At 37.2% G+C, this 20,336-nt stretch overlaps 1 protein-coding gene across 1 annotated transcript; it reads left to right on the forward strand.

The window, feature by feature from the left end:
* The first annotated feature begins 1,503 nt into the window (after positions 1-1,503).
* On the forward strand, positions 1,504-20,335 carry LOC131650235 (uncharacterized). Its single transcript, XM_058919954.1, has 8 exons — positions 1,504-2,176; positions 2,267-2,353; positions 2,446-2,887; positions 2,971-3,944; positions 4,057-5,277; positions 5,360-5,578; positions 18,965-19,648; positions 19,758-20,335. Exons 1-8 carry the CDS (start codon positions 1,504-1,506, stop codon positions 20,333-20,335), a joined length of 4,878 nt encoding a protein of 1,625 aa, XP_058775937.1.
* The last annotated feature ends 1 nt before the right edge of the window (position 20,336 follows it).

Consider the following 20,336-nt stretch of genomic DNA (forward strand, 5'->3'; position numbering starts at 1 on the left):
GGGTTTAGAATAATAATTTCCATATATAAGAATACATTAACAAGTCGCTTTTATAAATATACAGTAACATGTCGCATATATAAAAACACACTATCAAATATGATTATCGAAACAAATATTTTATTGAGGAGCTACCTTTTAACGTGACTTTTAATATTAATTTATATGTAAATTTCCCGAAAATCACAAAAATGTAGTATATGTTTTGTGCTATGCGCAACTTTTGGTATACCCATGTAACTAAAATGTCAAATAATATATATACTTAAGAGAATAAGGTATTATACATCTTAATACAATAATGTGTTCACCTACTTCATAACTATTCGTATTCCTTTGTTTTATAATGTAGCAAAAATAAATTAAATAGCTGTCAGTGATGTCATATAGGGTTATATAGGATTGATTTTAATAATTGCAAGCTAAAACTATTGTGTTACGTATTAATAATGACATTTCGTTTTTCCATGCTAGCTATTCATTGATGGCGTGCATATTTTGTTAAAGCATGCTCTTCCCCTTAATGATTTCGTTAGCATAAAATCAATCTTGAGTAACAACATGCCATCTATATATTACACTTTAGGGGTGTTCGCGGTGCGGTTTGGGCGGTTTTGACGAAAAAAATCATCCGAACCGCAAGAGAAAAAATAGTGCGGTTTGGTTTGGTTTGGTTGACTTTAAAAAAAAATCCGAACCAAACCAAACCAAACTAATGCGGTTTGATTCGGTTCGGTTTGTTCGGTTTTTTATAAATATTTTATTAAGCCATACATACACATATAGATGACAACATAATTTTGTATTTAGACATTCATAAATTATCAAAAAAACAACAAAACTCGTCATATTTTGACAACAATTTTCCATTTAATATGTAAAATTTAAATTAGATAAAAGTGGAATATTAAACATAAAATAATATAAAAATTATTATAATGAAACAACAAAAAGAGACAAAAGATTAGTGAAGGTGAAAAAGAAAAAAAAATAGTGTTGAGATTAGAGAAGAAGATATGCGATAAAAACGAAACTAAAATAAGGAACATTTACATAAAATGAGAAGGTGAAAAAGAAATAATATAAGAGAGTAGAGATTATAGAAGAAGAGGGAAGATGTATGTGGCAAAAAATGTGCGATAATATTATTAAAGATTTGAGAAGATCGGGATTGAAATTATATGTGTAAGGATGAGAAAATTGTTCATAATCATAAGGCTAATGTATAATAGGTTTAAGTTTGGGTTGGATGTGAGTTAAGTAAAATTTAGGTTGTAACATAATGCGGTTTGATTCGGTTTGGTTCGGTTTACAAAATACAAACCACAAACCGAACCGAACCATGCGGTTTTGTTAAAAAATGACCCAAACTAATCCGAACCAAATGCGGTTTTTTGCGGTTTCGGTTTGGTTTGGTTTGGTTTGCGGTTTTCTATTGGGTTGGTTTGGTTTTGATCACCCCTATTACACTTAGAATACTGCAGATGCTCATAAACATATTAAATGGAGTTTGGTAATCGATCTGTGGATTTTAATATGGATGATGAGAGTTGTATATTTTTACGTCAGATCAACAAAATGAAAGCTGCTAAGGCAAGGTTTAATAGAATGAATGTCCTCGGGCAGAAGAAGGCAAAGCGGTTGAAGAGAGCAAACAAAGAGAACGAGTGTTTCTTCTCTCCATCTTCCGTCCAACAATCTTCGTCGTTCCGAACACCTTTATCAACAATAACTATGAATACCATCAACATTTCCTCATCATATTCACCTAACCACTTTCAACCATCTTCTTCAAGTCCCCAACCTTCAAACAGATTGGGTCTGAATCTAACAAACAAAGATAATGACTTTTTCTTCTCTCCAATTTCCGTCAAACAATCTTCCTCCATCCGAACACCGTTATCAACCATAACAATGAATACCATCAACGTTACTGAGTCATCTTCACCTAACACATGTCAACCATCTTCTTCAAGAACTCAACCTTCAACTGTTGGGATTTTAAAATCTCGGAGACCCATCACATATCGTACGAACGGGCTGGGTTTGAATTTGACAAAAAAATTTAACAGCACCGTCAGTGGTTCAAATGATCATCCTGAGGTTTCTGCAACTCCTGTCCCGGCCACGGACAATAGCAATTTATTTTCGGATTCTGATGACAATAGTACAGAAAGTATATGAATATTAAGTACTTCTATCATTCATAACCCCTTATCAGATTGTAATTAACAAATAACATGCAATTTTTTTATTTATGCTTCAGGTTTTGAAACGGACTCCGATATTGAGTACCCGGATGAATGTAATAACATCTCTACAGACATGCATTCTGCATCGACTTCTTCAAATGGTAATGCATTCCCCTGTGCGTGTTAAACTCATTATTATAGGAGGTAATACTACAATAAAAATATTATACTCAAATACTTTTTATTTTTATAGGATACTACGATGTAGGAGACGCTGATTCTGTATGTCAACAATGCGGTGCGCAAATGTGGTATCTTGAAAGAAAGGATAAACATCGGAATAGATCTATTCCAAAATTTTCAATGTGTTGTCGAAATGGCAAGATTCAACTTCCATTTCTCAAGATGCCACCTAAATATCTGCAACATCTCCTATTTGACAGTGATACGGTTCAGTCTCGCAATTTCCAGCAAAACATTCGAATGTATAACATGATGTTTGCATTCACATCTCCTGGTACTAAGATGGATAACCGTTTTAACAATGGAGGTGGTCCTCCTACTTTCCGTATTCAAGGGCAGGCCTGTCATAGAATTGGTAGTATGTTACCCATGCCGGGACAGACTCCAAAATTTGCCCAGCTATATATTTACGACACTGAACATGAAATACAACACAGGATTAATGGGATGAGGTATTTATTTGCCAATTATTTTTTGTCACGTCCATATTTGTTATTTGAGATGTTTTGATATTTTTTTTAATTTTATTATGTAGAACAAAAACTGGGGTTGACATTGATATTGTTACAAAATTATCTCAAATGTTGTACGAACACAACGTACATGCTCAGTCTTTCCAAATGGCAAGAGATATTTTGTCTCAACGAAGCGTAACAGATTTGAAATTGAGACTTATTTCAGACAGAAAAACTGATGGACGTATTTATAATCAGCCAACTGTTTCCGAAGTTGCCGCATTGATAGTTGGTGATGTCGATACAGCTGAAAAAAGAGATATCATAATGCACAAACAGTCGGGCGATCTTCAAAGAATTGATGAGTATCATAGTTCTTATCTTGGATATCAATATCCATTGCTTTTTCCATATGGCGAGGATGGATACAGGCCAAATGTGAAACATCGGGATCACGGTCACGTGGTACGTTCCACCACACCAAACAGTCGTGTTGAATTGGAATACGATGATGTTCCATGGGAAGAAGGTACAAAGAGAAACAGGCTAACGATAAGAGAATGGATGGCATTCCGAATACAATCAAGACTGAACGAGGCACCGACACTGTTAAGAGCGCGAAGGCTATTCCAACAATTTTTAGTTGATGGTTATACAATGTTGGAATCGGAGAGACTTAGATGGCTTCGTAAAAATCAATCCAAATTAAGGGTTGGAAAATATCACAATTTGAATGAGTTAAATTCAAACAGTGTGACACAAGGCTCAAGCACCGGAAAAAGAGTTGTTTTACCGTCTTCATATGTTGGCAGTCGTAGATATATGGATCAACTGTATTTTGACGGAATGGCAATTTGCAGCTATGTTGGTTTTCCTGACCTATTTATTACATTTACATGTAATCCAAACTGGCCGGAGATACAGCGTTACGTAAGACAACCAAACTTGAAGCCGGCCGATCGTCCAGACATTATTTGTCGAGTATTTAAGATGAAGTTTGATGAGTTATTGTCCGATCTAACCAAGAAATCTGTCATGGGCAAGGTCCTTGCCTGTAAGTACATTTGTTTTCCTTCATTCTTCCAAACTTAGAATTTTCGTTTTAAAATGGTTCACATATTTATATGCTGCAATTTAATTGGAAATATATGACATTTCATTAACAGATATGTATACCATTGAATTTCAAAAGAGGGGTTTGCCACATGCTCACATAATAATTTTTCTTCATCCGACCAGCAAGTATCCAAATGCAGAGGATATTGATAAAATAATTTCATCCGAAATACCTGACGAGAATTCTGATCACGAGCTCTATAACTTGGTAAAGTCACATATGATACACGGTCCATGCGGAAGACTTAACCTAAATGCTCCGTGTACAAGGGATGGTAAATGTTCCAAGTATTTTCCAAAGGAGTTCCGTCCTCAAACAATAGTCGATCAAGATGGCTTCCCTGTTTATCGAAGAAGAGACAATGGTCACACTGTGTTAAAGAATGGAATTCGGTTTGATAACCGTCACGTTGTACCATACAATTCAGGATTATTAAAGAAGTTTCGAGGTCACATAAATATGGAGTGGTGCAATCAAAGTTCTTCGATAAAGTATCTGTTTAAATACATCAACAAAGGTTACGACAGAATCACTGCTGCCGTTATTAGGAATGATGAGGTGACCCAAAATGCCCAAAAAAATGTTGACGAGATTAAACAATATCTTGATTGCAGATATGTTTCTCCTTGCGAAGCATGTTGGAGAATATTCTCTTTTCCCATACATGGAAGAAAACCCGCGGTTGAGAGGTTATTTTTTCACTGCGAAGGAGAGAATTCTGTGTTTTACAGAGACATGGATCGCTTAGATACCGTGTTGGAAAAGCCAAGTGTCACAGAATCAATGTTTACTGCTTGGTTTGAGGCAAACAAAAAATATCCTGAAGCCAAGGAGTTAACATACAGCAAGTTTGTTGGAAAGTTTGTTTATGTAAAAAAAACAAGGGAATGGAAACCGCGGAAAAAGGGTTATACAATTGGTAGATTGGTATGGGTTCCTCCAAGCTCGGGTGAGTTGTACTATCTCAGAATGATGTTAACGCATGTAAAAGGTCCACATAGTTACGAAGACATAAAAATAGTTAACAACAAGAGATGTAATTCTTTCCGCGATGCTTGCTTTGCTATGGGATTTATTGGGGATGATAGGGAGTACATCGCTGCCATTGAAGAGGCAAGTCATTGGGGATCTGGGCATTATCTGAGGTTACTTTTTGTTCATATGCTACTATCAAGCAGCTTGAATAGACCAACACATGTTTGGAAAAAAACATGGCAATTATTATCGGACGGCATATTATATGAACAACGTAGAATCGCAAACAATAGAGGTTAGTATTCATCAATACTATATAAAAAGAATATACAGCGCATGCCACCCATAACGCTATTGATTTTTTTTTTTTTTTGCAGAGATGATTTTGTCAAATGAAGAATTGATCAATTTGACATTGGTAGAAGTTGAAAAATTACTTCAAAAGAACAGGAAGAGTTTATCCGATTTTGTGGGAATGCCACAGCCAAATGGATATGTTGTTCAGCAATTAGGCAACAGGTTGATTTATGATGAACGTAACTACGACATCATAGAACAACGTCAAGAATACAATACATTATATCAACATCTCACAGGTATTTGTGCATTTCATAAATTTCAGTTTTATCTGTTACAAATTTACGTATCTTATTTGTTGAAAACCGTAATATATAATTTATTACGATTATAATTAGATGAACAAAGAACTGTTTTTAAAACTATTATCGGCGCTGTCAATAACTGTAATACGGTGAACTGACTTTTTATCGATCGAAATGTCGCGGTTAAGCAAGAGTCGCCACCGACTTTTATTTTATCCAAATTAAATCGGAAAGGCAAAAAGAAACAGAAAAAAACCTTTTTAAAGAAATCTAAGTTCGGGGGGTAATTTATGCAAAGGGAAGGTGTAAGGCACCCTTTGCATCCATGGTTTTCCATGGGCTCTTAATTGCTTTGCTTGCTCGTTTGTTTAGAAAATGTAGATGAAAGAGATAGGGACTTTAGCTTGTGAATAAGCGTTGCCCTTTTGAAAAATTATGAGAAAGAATATAATAAAAAGGTTTGAGCATTGCAAGGCAGTTAGGGGCAATTACCTTAAACTCAGATAATAGGTCTCTTTTTGCCTTTCAGAATGAAAGGGTCTATCCTTGCCATAAGAGGGCAGGAAGCCTTTCGTTTGGAGGTTGAAGGGTTGCGAAGCATCCTTTGCCATAAGACTGTCCCATGCCATAGAAGGGCAGGTAGTCTAAGGTAAGGATCAGAATAAGCCTTTTCGTAGGCAACCAGAAGATACCTCAGCCTTTTTTCGTAGGCAACATCCGAGGGTCGAGGTCATTTGTGTATCGAAGGCAGCATCATTAGGGTCGTGACCTTTTTTATCGAGGCAACATAGCTGAGGTATCTTCGAATTCGAGGGACATGGCTATTCTGCAAAAAACATAAGGCAACAGGCAACAAGGCAACAGGCAACAAGGCAACAGGCAACAAGGCAACAGGCAACAGGCAACAAGGCAACAGAGAGGTTACCCCAAAAGTGTGTGTGTGTGCAACAATCATGTGGTTCAATTTAGTTATTTATCTAGCAATTAGTGACTCTAATCCAGTTTAAATTTGCACTCCCTAAATTACTAACCACGCAGTATATAAAGCAATAAAGGGGAGGGGAAAGTGAAACCAGCGGATCCCCAACAGGGTTTGGCACAAGTAATAATAAAAGCCATAAAATAAAATAGGGTTTAGGGTTACCAACGACGTAGCTTTGGCATTTGACAAACCCTGAAAAGGAAAAAGAAGAAACAGAAAACAGAGAGTGAGTGCATTATCGGTTCGAAGGCGAACTTTATTAACCATAAAAGTAAAAATAATGAAATTAATAAAATAAATGAATGAAAAGTACTTAGCTTGGCATTTGCCCTGACAGGGTTGATGGGCAAAGGTTTGCCTGAAGCATTGACTCTGACCATTGAGAACTGAAAGAAGAAACAACAAGGCGTGAGTGTATAGGCAGTTCATTGATATTTAATAACAAACCCTAATTATAAAAATAGGGAAGATAAACAAAGAGAATAAAAACAACAAGGGTTGAATTGGGACTTAGCTTTTAGTCTTGATCGGACGCGTTGTCGGAAGGAACCATGTTGATAACCCTGAAAAGTTAGTTTTGGTTCATTGTGGCAGTCTTTGATGGTGCATGGTAAACCTTCAGCTTTGTGTGCGTTAGATCTGGATGGTAGGAGATTGAGGATACGGGGTAACCCTGAAAAGTTCGCACAAAGAAAAAAATACTTTTAGTGTATGAATGACCTATAAACCTTAAAAAGTTTACAAACCCTAAAGGTTTAAGAAAACTTATTGTGACCTAAGGTTAAAAATACGTTAATGGATAACACCTACCATAGTGATCCTGATTTTATCAGGGTTTAAAACATAAAATAAATTTAATTACCCTAAAATAATTATTAGCCAAAAAACAATTATTTTTAATATTATAATTAAAGTCACAATTATTTTTAATATTATAATTAAAGTCGGTTTTGATAAAATAAGTCATTACAAAAATCATTAGGTAAAAATAATTTGTTTTAATAAATAAAATGATAAAAAGAAATTACAACAAAAAAGGTAAAAAGAAAATAAACCAAACCAAATAGAATAAAAGAAAAGTTAAAAATTAATAAAGAACTTAGCTGGTAATCTGGTGCGGCAATGGCCTGAGGGTACATGGTGCATCTGCGTGTCTAGGCTCGTTAGATCTGCTTGAGTGGTAATCCAACGGCTGTGGAAGGAGGATGCATGGAAGTCACGCGTAGGACGTACACATCCAAACACATCCAAACCTGCGAATGATGTTTGTTAAAAGAAATAGATGAAAAAAATTGAGGCGTTGGGGATCGAACCCGCGTCTCACAGATTACCAAACTTCTCCTTGGCCGTTACATCACTTCTCGTTTGCTGTAAACCAAACGAACAAGTTAAATAATATAAAAAAAACAAACTGATGAAAATTTGAACAGAAAGCTGCGCGCCCTGGGAACGTCGTCTTCTTCACGGGAGTTTCTGGAAAGACACAGACTCTTTGGCAACGCTTTCCTTGTGTAGCCATAGACCTCCAAACTCAAAACCTACAAATATTCATCAATAAATCCCAAAAGATAACTCAGGTCGATCATAGTCAAACCTCTAAACCCGATGGAGGCCTCGGTTTTGACTAATTCCTGCAAATTCCAGAGTTCCTAATTTGAAAATTAGCAAACCTAACAATGGTGCAACCTTCAATCTGCAACTAAACACAAATTAAACGACACAGGAAGATTCTAAACACCTTCACGATCAAGAATATATATTCATATGTTATTTATCATGAGTGTATGAGCATAATCGAACTTGTAAATATTAAGGCAAACCGTGACTAATTTGGGCGTGGTTCTGAGAGTATGAAACCTTGATGGTGACCCAAACTGCTTCAAGGAGTGCCGAGGAAACTGATTCACTCCTCCAAACGCTCTGAATTCGTCCGCAAATTGTAAACCGAATTGAATTTTTTCCTTGAATTTCTTGAACTTGGCACGAATTCTTTGCGGCTCCAATCCTTCTGAAAATTCCCCCCTTGCCATCTGCACTTGTTTTGTATTTATATGAGACTGATTAGGGCAACAAATTTGAAGAAAATCCAAGTGAATCTTTGATTGAAAATTTTAGGAAATATCATTGAAATATGTTTCTAAAATTGATCCAAATTCCATATTTTCCAACCAATTTGCCCTTGCACGAATTTGGCAATAATTAAGACATATTTTGATAATTGATTCTAATTAAAATCAACACCAAATCAAATTTTCTTGTATTTCCTTCAATTATATGATTTATATTATATTTTTCATGAATTAAATTCAATAAAAAATCCAATATTAATCAATAAATCGTGGCAAATGAGTTTAGGGCCTTGGGTATCATAAACATGAAGTTTGGGTCAAGAAACATTGGGCCTCTTTGCAAAAAATTTCAATTTGAATCTTTTTTTTTTCACACTTTTCCCTCCAAAATGGTCCGACTTTGACAAAGCTTATCTCTCTCAATTTTTGAGGTATGGAAGTGTTCTAAGACATTTTGGAAACCTTAGAGAAATCCTCTAACCAATGTCTTTGGTCTTGTATCAAAATCATTTTCCATTCTCCTTTTATGACCTTTTAGAAAAATGTCTTTTTGTTGTCTTTTGAAAAGGACCTATAATGTATGAAGCCATATCTCTTAAACCATTGACCTATGAGCTCTGTTTCTTGGACCATTGGATAGAGGAATGAATTCCCTTCAAAATGAGCTTTGGTGGGAATTTTTCTGATGAAGTATGAATATTTGGTGAATTTTCAAAGTTTGGCTGACTTTTTTCAGTTCATGCCCAAAATAGTAACTTTTGACTTTTGACTTTTCTGATCTTTCCTTGCATCATCATGATCAACCCTTGATCAAATGATGATTTTAGGGTTATGAGGATGTTGTTGACCAAATATCTTGAACTTTGACTGTATTTTGACTTGAAATGACTGTTTTGCCCTTGAGAGTCGACTGTCGACCTAATCAGGATTTGAGGGACCAAATTTGCTCTGTTTGACTTGAAACTTTACATGGGGATACTTTGGGATGTTAGTGACCCTACGGGACCACCTTGAGCCAGCCATTGATTCAATGATTTTCCTCTGAATTATTCAAACCCTAGTTTAGAACTTCTGTGTGGGAGACTGTGTTTTGGAGCTTTGTCTTTTGATTTGGTTTTGTGTATGAAAAATAGCATGGGCAAATTTTGGGGTATGACAGCTGCCCCTGTTCAATTATCTTAACCCTGAAGATGTAGAGTGGTTTGCGCGCCAGTCGGTATCTGAAGGTGGAAGATGATTGAACATAAGAATACCAAGAAATTTGCCCTATTTGAAGTGGGGGCTTTTGTCGGAGATGGGCTTGTGGATGCCATCTGGTAGTTGAATTTTGAGAAGATGTTGTTTGCGCGTTGACCTTGTCATTACCGTTCGTGGTAGATGAATTAGATCCTTGGGAATTGATCGTGTCAGTATCGTTCGTGATACTTGAATTAGATCTTAGAAAGATGATCGTGTCTTCATCGTTCGTGATGATAGAATTAGACCTGAGGAGATAATCGTGTCTTCATCGTTCGTGATGATAGAATTAGATTCTCTTGTCGTGTCAGCACCGTTCGTAGTGACTGAATTAGACTGGGAAGGCCAGTGATCGTGTCCACTCCGTTCGTGATGATAGACTTAGACCTCTGAAATTTGATCGTGTCAGTACCGTTCGTAGTATCTGAATTAGATCTTCTGTCGTGTCAGTACCGTTCGTAGTAGCTGAATTAGACTGAGAAGGTCAGTGACCGTGTCTACACCGTTCGTGATGATAGAATTAGATCTTTTGTCGTGTCAGTACTGTTCGTAGTAGCTGAATTAGACTTTGAAAGTGATCGTGTCATTACCGTTCGTGGTAAATGAATTAGATCTTCGAGCGTTGATCGTGTCAGTACCATTCGTAGTAGCTGAATTAGATCTTGGAAAGTTGGAGATTTCGTTCATTTGTCGGTACCTGTATTCTGAAAAAGGTAAGGTTAATCTTTATGCAATGTCATGATGCATGGGTTATGTAATGAATCCCTCAAAATAAATGAGAGCTTTTGCATGTTATGTATGAGTTCATTATGAGGTAATGTATGCAGTGTATGAACATGTTTATGACATATGATATGTGAATATGATTTATGTTGTCTTTGATTAAGAAAGTAGATCTTTATGTCCTTGTAATTGTACTGTCTGATCTTGTCTTGAAGATGCTCAGCTGGGAATTTATGATTTCTGCTTGGAGATGATCAGTAACTTGATGTACCCTGATTGGGAATAAAAGATATTGATAAATCATGTTAGAGGAGAGCGACAGTGTTGAAGATGTAAACTCTGTTGGGCAGCCATGTCTTTATCGGGAGCGTTTGAAGATATCTTCTTAATGATTACTCTGTGGGGATATGATCTTGTGAACCCGGCTTTGTGGGGAGACATGGGTGAAAGTTGCCCCCAGTATTATAGTAACTACTACTCGATTTAGGACACGTCCCTTAAAATGTCAAACTGGACTTGTATAGATTTGCCCCAGTTAGCAGGAACTTTGGAAAGATTCGCCTTGCGAGGACTTTATAAGATGTGCACTTTAGGAGACATGCCCCTAGTAATCATATGCCCAATATGATGTCCTATGTTGGTTGAGAAGTAGCTTCAGATCTTCTTGGATGCGTGCCCCTGATTATTTTGGCATCCTTGAGAGATTCTCGGAATCTTGACTTGATTGCCCCAGATTGTTTGGACAAATAGTTTGAAACCCACTTGAGGTGTATGCCTTTGACTGTTTGGCATTTTAAGAGATTCTTCGAATCTTGACTTGATTGCCCCAGATTGATTGGGCAAAGCGTGCCATGCCCCTTGTATACGTAGGAGACCTTGCTTCTCGGAGTGATCTTGTCTGTCGGGATAACTTTCAGTCATTAGTTGTACCATGTGCAAGTTCTTTCTGATGCTAACATTTGAAATTATGTAGCAGAATATGTTTAATAATGGATTCATGAGATGCAATGCATACGTTTGTCTTGAGTTTTTGAAAACATTAAAACAAGAGATGTAAAAGCGCGATATTTGTAAAACATGATATTTGTAACAACGTGATGTTTGTAAAAAAGAAATACCAACTCAGCATTTTGGTAAACTTTAAGGAGTCGGGATACCTTTTTGGTGACAGTATGCTTTCGAACTAACCATGCTTCAGTTAGGACTTTCAAGGGTTGTAACGTGGCTTGGTTCACGGTTTTAAGAAACAAAGGATAAAGGCTCAAAATTTGATTGTACCCACCCCTCTTCGTGGTGATCTTCAATCCTAAGCTCAATTGATTCGACTTATGCATTCAGGTTCCAAGAGACTTTTGGATTTGCACCTTCGATGGTTCACAAGCAAAGAGAACTTTTGAGATGGCAGTCATTTCTTCCTTTTGGTAGTCACAACATTGTGTTGTTCAGGAATTTATTGATTTCTCTGTTTTCATCTTTTTGATATCCCTAACTTTTGCCTGAACTGTTTATTTTTGAGATTACAGTCAGCGGGATGCCTTGATTTTTGCCTAAGTCACCTTTTTGATTTTTGACTTAGCAGGCTTTTCTTTGTTTATATGTTTTTTCGTTTTTTTTTTCTTTTTTGGAAGATATTGAATGCCTTGTTTGATGATTGACGAACCATCATTGTCTTTTGATTGACATCTCCAACACTTCTTTGATGTGTGCGGATGAACGCTTGTGATTGAAACCTCTGTTGAAAGGTGTGCTGAATGATTCTCTTAAAATAGAATGCACAGCCAAATTAACTGAGAACTACCCTGCCCCAGGTTATGATCAAGGGTTTTAATTAGTACAAGAACGAAACTTCTACTTCTTAGGCTCAAAGGGGTTGACGAGGGACTAACATCCTTATATCTCCACTGTTTAGGAATTGAAACAATGCCTGTACATCGTCAACATAGTCCGTTCAAAAGCATACTGTATGAGGTTGCGGTATCGTTTTCGTCATCCTCCCTCAAAAGGTATACAACTTTAGTAGGAGTTGAATATCACAAAACATATGCAAAGTAAAGACATAATTTAAAATGAGTGATAGCGAAATAATTAATTCAAGACAAACATATGCAATGCACTGATGATAATTATTAAAACAGATAATGTCTATCATGATTCGAATGTTTAAACAAAAAAGAAATATGCAAATGAAAGTAGATCTAATGATCCAAAAGTTCATCCGTCTAGACGTCAATCCATCTTGTCATGACTAGGCATAGGAGCGGTGATCACCACAGGGGTTTCAGGAGGGTTAGATTTGATTTCTCCGACATTGATCAGATCTTGAATCTTATTCTTTAATGTCCAGCAATTGTTTATGTAATGTCCAAGACTGTTGGAATGGTACGCGCACCTCGCATTGGGTTTATAGTAGGTGTTAGAATTTGTTGGCTCGGTTGCCCTGAGCATCTGGAACATATGAGTGAATTGATTGTTGTGACTCAGTTGTCGTGATTCCATTATCGTGACTCAGTTGTCGTGACTTTGTTGTTGTGATTCCATTATCGTGACTCAGTTGTCATGATTCCATTATCGTGACTCAGTTGTCGTGATTCCATTATCGTGACTCTGTTGTCATGACTCAGTTGTCGTGATTCCATTATCGTGACTCAGTTGTCGTGACTTTGTTGTCGTGACTCAGTTGTCATGATTCCATTATCGTGACTCAGTTGTCATGATTCTATTATCGTGACTCAGTTGTCGTGATTCCATTATCGTGACTCTGTTGTCGTGGTCTTTTCTGATTTGAGTGTCATGATTAAATCTTTAATGGCACGCTTCAACGGTCTACCATCCTTTACACCATAACCAGGATTGTTCGAATAATAAGCGCATCTCGCATTGTAATTGTACCCCAAGAATAGGAGTGCCTTTAATTCTTCTTGCCCCTTGGCCAAGTTAAAGATCATCTCTCGGAATTGGTTGTTCTGAGCCTGAAGATTTTGACTGATTGCTCGAGACCCATTTGTTCTGAAATAAATGGCGTGGTGAGAAACCTGTGGATGGAAACCTGTGATGCAATGTTATGAATGCAGATACAATATTTTCAAGGATCTCCGGAAATTTAGTTAGCAACGTAAAAAATGATTTGGTCGCTTCTTCGTTCGAAGAACTCTGATTTTTGGATGTTCTTCTATGGGAATCAAGCTCACCATATCTAGTGGGTCATAGCCTCTGATTCGGGAACTTCTGACTTTGAAGGTACATGGCTAGAGGAAAATAAATCCTCTTGCCCCTTAATAGGTACAGCATCTTTGAATTAGGAGACATGTGGCTAGAGGAAAATAAATCCTCTTGCCCCTTGATTAGGAATTCAGTCCTTGATAAGAGCACCTGAAATTGTGCGCCCTAAATCCCTAAGATCCTTGAAAGGGTTAGCTAAGTCATGTTATGCTTATGATGTCATGATGTCATGATGTTATGAGAATGAAATTCGTTAGACTTAGTGCGAGATGGTAAGGACAAACAAGTCCTTTCAACAAAACCTGCGAGGAAATGAAGGTTAGTAGTGAACACAAACAAGTCACGCAAGTCACACAAGTCACGCAATTTTTGGCTTAAGGCTTGCATGGAGTCTGATCAGGTGTCCTTCCCAAAGGTATTTCTATGGATAAGGAGATTTCAGCAACGGGTTCTACAAGTTATCCAGAATTGTCAGCCCTTCCAAAGCACCCTCGGACATGATGCATTTGCACCATGCAATGATACTTTGAGAAAGAACCTATCTGAATTGTAGCATCGGGTAGCGACTAGTCCTTAACATTTGTCAAGGGTAGTCCCCCCACTACGTTCCTAAAGGCCAGGATGGGTTAAGGGTAACTAAAGGTCCTTGAGCTCCGGCGCACCCACAGACACATACATAGACCTCCCTCATTTGAGAAAGGTGTGCATATGCTATGGAGTCCTAACTCAAGTGTGAACTTCATATTGACTCATCTCCCACATATGTGAAAGAGGTCGCCATGACTATGCCACTCCTAATCTTAAGTGTTCTTGAATCCGGGAATAGGATTCGTCCATCAGTTAATTCCCAAAACGCCCCTGAAAAACAAACAAAGCAAACAATAGAAAACAATTAAGTGATTCCTAAACTTTTAAGGTAACCCCTCTTTTATCGAAATTTATCCCCAGCAGAGTCGCCAGTTCTGTAATACGGTGAACTGACTTTTTATCGATCGAAATGTCGCGGTTAAGCAAGAGTCGCCACCGACTTTTATTTTATCCAAATTAAATCGGAAAGGCAAAAAGAAACAGAAAAAAACCTTTTTAAAGAAATCTAAGTTCGGGGGGTAATTTATGCAAAGGGAAGGTGTAAGGCACCCTTTGCATCCATGGTTTTCCATGGGCTCTTAATTGCTTTGCTTGCTCGTTTGTTTAGAAAATGTAGATGAAAGAGATAGGGACTTTAGCTTGTGAATAAGCGTTGCCCTTTTGAAAAATTATGAGAAAGAATATAATAAAAAGGTTTGAGCATTGCAAGGCAGTTAGGGGCAATTACCTTAAACTCAGATAATAGGTCTCTTTTTGCCTTTCAGAATGAAAGGGTCTATCCTTGCCATAAGAGGGCAGGAAGCCTTTCGTTTGGAGGTTGAAGGGTCGTCGAAGCATCCTTTGCCATAAGACTGTCCCATGCCATAGAAGGGCAGGTAGTCTAAGGTAAGGATCAGAATAAGCCTTTTCGTAGGCAACCAGAAGATACCTCAGCCTTTTTTCGTAGGCAACATCCGAGGGTCGAGGTCATTTGTGTATCGAAGGCAGCATCATTAGGGTCGTGACCTTTTTTATCGAGGCAACATAGCTGAGGTATCTTCGAATTCGAGGGACATGGCTATTCTGCAAAAAACATAAGGCAACAGGCAACAAGGCAACAGGCAACAAGGCAACAGGCAACAGGCAACAAGGCAACAGAGAGGTTACCCCAAAAGTGTGTGTGTGTGCAACAATCATGTGGTTCAATTTAGTTATTTATCTAGCAATTAGTGACTCTAATCCAGTTTAAATTTGCACTCCCTAAATTACTAACCACGCAGTATATAAAGCAATAAAGGGGAGGGGAAAGTGAAACCAGCGGATCCCCAACAGGGTTTGGCACAAGTAATAATAAAAGCCATAAAATAAAATAGGGTTTAGGGTTACCAACGACGTAGCTTTGGCATTTGACAAACCCTGAAAAGGAAAAAGAAGAAACAGAAAACAGAGAGTGAGTGCATTATCGGTTCGAAGGCGAACTTTATTAACCATAAAAGTAAAAATAATGAAATTAATAAAATAAATGAATGAAAAGTACTTAGCTTGGCATTTGCCCTGACAGGGTTGATGGGCAAAGGTTTGCCTGAAGCATTGACTCTGACCATTGAGAACTGAAAGAAGAAACAACAAGGCGTGAGTGTATAGGCAGTTCATTGATATTTAATAACAAACCCTAATTATAAAAATAGGGAAGATAAACAAAGAGAATAAAAACAACAAGGGTTGAATTGGGACTTAGCTTTTAGTCTTGATCGGACGCGTTGTCGGAAGGAACCATGTTGATAACCCTGAAAAGTTAGTTTTGGTTCATTGTGGCAGTCTTTGATGGTGCATGGTAAACCTTCAGCTTTGTGTGCGTTAGATCTGGATGGTAGGAGATTGAGGATACGGGGTAACCCTGAAAAGTTCGCACAAAGAAAAAAATACTTTTAGTGTATGAATGACCTATAAACCTTAAAAAGTTTACAAACCCTAAAGGTTTAAGAAAACTTATTGTGACCTAAGGTTAAAAATACGTTAATGGATAACACCTACCATAGTGATCCTGATTTTATCAGGGTTTAAAACATAAAATAAATTTAATTACCCTAAAATAATTATTAGCCAAAAAACAATTATTTTTAATATTATAATTAAAGTCACAATTATTTTTAATATTATAATTAAAGTCGGTTTTGATAAAATAAGTCATTACAAAAATCATTAGGTAAAAATAATTTGTTTTAATAAATAAAATGATAAAAAGAAATTACAACAAAAAAGGTAAAAAGAAAATAAACCAAACCAAATAGAATAAAAGAAAAGTTAAAAATTAATAAAGAACTTAGCTGGTAATCTGGTGCGGCAATGGCCTGAGGGTACATGGTGCATCTGCGTGTCTAGGCTCGTTAGATCTGCTTGAGTGGTAATCCAACGGCTGTGGAAGGAGGATGCATGGAAGTCACGCGTAGGACGTACACATCCAAACACATCCAAACCTGCGAATGATGTTTGTTAAAAGAAATAGATGAAAAAAATTGAGGCGTTGGGGATCAAACCCGCGTCTCACAGATTACCAAACTTCTCCTTGGCCGTTACATCACTTCTCGTTTGCTGTAAACCAAACGAACAAGTTAAATAATATAAAAAAAACAAACTGATGAAAATTTGAACAGAAAGCTGCGCGCCCTGGGAACGTCGTCTTCTTCACGGGAATTTCTGGAAAGACACAGACTCTTTGGCAACGCTTTCCTTGTGTAGCCATAGACCTCCAAACTCAAAACCTACAAATATTCATCAATAAATCCCAAAAGATAACTCAGGTCGATCATAGTCAAACCTCTAAACCCGATGGAGGCCTCGGTTTTGACTAATTCCTGCAAATTCCAGAGTTCCTAATTTGAAAATTAGCAAACCTAACAATGGTGCAACCTTCAATCTGCAACTAAACACAAATTAAACGACACAGGAAGATTCTAAACACCTTCACGATCAAGAATATATATTCATATGTTATTTATCATGAGTGTATGAGCATAATCGAACTTGTAAATATTAAGGCAAACCGTGACTAATTTGGGCGTGGTTCTGAGAGTATGAAACCTTGATGGTGACCCAAACTGCTTCAAGGAGTGCCGAGGAAACTGATTCACTCCTCCAAACGCTCTGAATTCGTCCGCAAATTGTAAACCGAATTGAATTTTTTCCTTGAATTTCTTGAACTTGGCACGAATTCTTTGCGGCTCCAATCCTTCTGAAAATTCCCCCCTTGCCATCTGCACTTGTTTTGTATTTATATGAGACTGATTAGGGCAACAAATTTGAAGAAAATCCAAGTGAATCTTTGATTGAAAATTTTAGGAAATATCATTGAAATATGTTTCTAAAATTGATCCAAATTCCATATTTTCCAACCAATTTGCCCTTGCACGAATTTGGCAATAATTAAGACATATTTTGATAATTGATTCTAATTAAAATCAACACCAAATCAAATTTTCTTGTATTTCCTTCAATTATATGATTTATATTATATTTTTCATGAATTAAATTCAATAAAAAATCCAATATTAATCAATAAATCGTGGCAAATGAGTTTAGGGCCTTGGGTATCATAAACATGAAGTTTGGGTCAAGAAACATTGGGCCTCTTTGCAAAAAATTTCAATTTGAATCTTTTTTTTTCTCACACTTTTCCCTCCAAAATGGTCCGACTTTGACAAAGCCTATCTCTCTCAATTTTTGAGGTATGGAAGTGTTCTAAGACATTTTGGAAACCTTAGAGAAATCCTCTAACCAATGTCTTTGGTCTTGTATCAAAATCATTTTCCATTCTCCTTTTATGACCTTTTAGAAAAATGTCTTTTTGTTGTCTTTTGAAAAGGACCTATAATGTATGAAGCCATATCTCTTAAACCATTGACCTATGAGCTCTGTTTCTTGGACCATTGGATAGAGGAATGAATTCCCTTCAAAATGAGCTTTGGTGGGAATTTTTCTGATGAAGTATGAATATTTGGTGAATTTTCAAAGTTTGGCTGACTTTTTTCAGTTCATGCCCAAAATAGTAACTTTTGACTTTTGACTTTTCTGATCTTTCCTTGCATCATCATGATCAACCCTTGATCAAATGATGATTTTAGGGTTATGAGGATGTTGTTGACCAAATATCTTGAACTTTGACTGTATTTTGACTTGAAATGACTGTTTTGCCCTTGAGAGTCGACTGTCGACCTAATCAGGATTTGAGGGACCAAATTTGCTCTGTTTGACTTGAAACTTTACATGGGGATACTTTGGGATGTTAGTGACCCTACGGGACCACCTTGAGCCAGCCATTGATTCAATGATTTTCCTCTGAATTATTCAAACCCTAGTTTAGAACTTCTGTGTGGGAGACTGTGTTTTGGAGCTTTGTCTTTTGATTTGGTTTTGTGTATGAAAAATAGCATGGGCAAATTTTGGGGTATGACAATAACGAAAGAGGAGGTGTCTTTTTTCTGTACGGCTATGGCGGCACGGGAAAGACGTACATTTGGAGGACATTGGCGTCTTGCATTCGTTCGAGAAAACAGATTTGCTTGACTGTTGCTTCATCTGGTATAGCTTCTCTCTTGCTACCGGGAGGTAGAACAGCACATTCAATGTTCAAAATTCCAATCCCAACATTGGAGGAATCCATATGTGACATCCCAAAGAATACTGAACGAGCCGAGTTGCTTCGGTCAGCCAAGTTAATTATCTGGGACGAAGCTCCAATGGCTAACAAGTACTGTTTTGAAGCACTGGATAAAACCCTTAAGGACCTTATGTCAGACACAAAGCCTTCCAAGTCTATATTTGGTGGTAAAGTTGTTGTTTTTGGCGGGGATTTTCGTCAGATCCTTCCTGTTATTCCAAGGGGCAGCCGTTCTGACATCATTCACGCGAGCATCAACTCTTCATACATATGGGATCACTGCAAAGTTCTCAGACTAACAAAAAACATGCGTTTGTTGCAATCCACCACACCTTCAAGTTCAACAGAATTAGAAGAGTTTTCAAATTGGACTTTAGATGTTGGAGATGGAAAACTGGCTGAACCGAATGATGGATATGCAGATATTGACATACCAAAGGACATGTTGATATCCAATTTTGATGAACCGATAAAGGCAATTATAGATTCAACCTATCCTGACTTTCTGCAGAATTACAAAGATCCCCAATACCTTCAATGTAGAGCAATATTGGCTGGAACTTTAGAGACAGTTGATGTCGTAAATCGTTATGCGCTAGATATGATTCCAGGTAATTATAATATACGCTGTTGGAAAATTTTTATCAATTAAATCTTTGTACTGCTAAATTATATTTTTACATTCTGATACAATCTTTTGCCTTGATTGTAATTATGTAGGAGATGAAAAGATTTATTTGAGCTCCGACTCAGTTGATCAAATGGACGCTGATGCTTCTGATTCTTTTGATGCTTTGACAACGGAATTTTTGAACACCCTGACGGCATCCGGTCTTCCACAACACAGCATTAGACTTAAAGTTGGCACCCCTATAATGCTCCTGAGAAACATCGATCAATCTGAAGGGTTGTGCAACGGTACAAGACTCATTGTTACAAAATTGGCCGACCATGTTATAGAGGCAAGGATTATCTCCGGTAAAAATATAGGAAGTTCATTTTATATTCCAAGAATGGATATCTCTCCAACACAATCACCCTGGCCTTTTAAATTAACAAGAAGGCAATTTCCAATCATTGTGTCCTACGCAATGACGATTAACAAGTCGCAAGGTCAGTCGTTAGACTATGTTGGGTTGTATCTGCCAAGGAATGTCTTCAGCCACGGTCAGTTGTACGTTGCAATATCAAGAGTGAAAAGCAAAAACGGTCTCAAGATACTAATCCACAACAAAGACAATGAAGCGGCAGGCACTACCACCAACGTGGTATTCAAAGAAGTATTTGAAAATGTCTAAT

The sequence above is a fragment of the Vicia villosa genome, linkage group LG2 (genome assembly GCF_029867415.1).
Source record: "Vicia villosa cultivar HV-30 ecotype Madison, WI linkage group LG2, Vvil1.0, whole genome shotgun sequence".
Taxonomy (NCBI): Eukaryota; Viridiplantae; Streptophyta; class Magnoliopsida; order Fabales; family Fabaceae; genus Vicia; species Vicia villosa.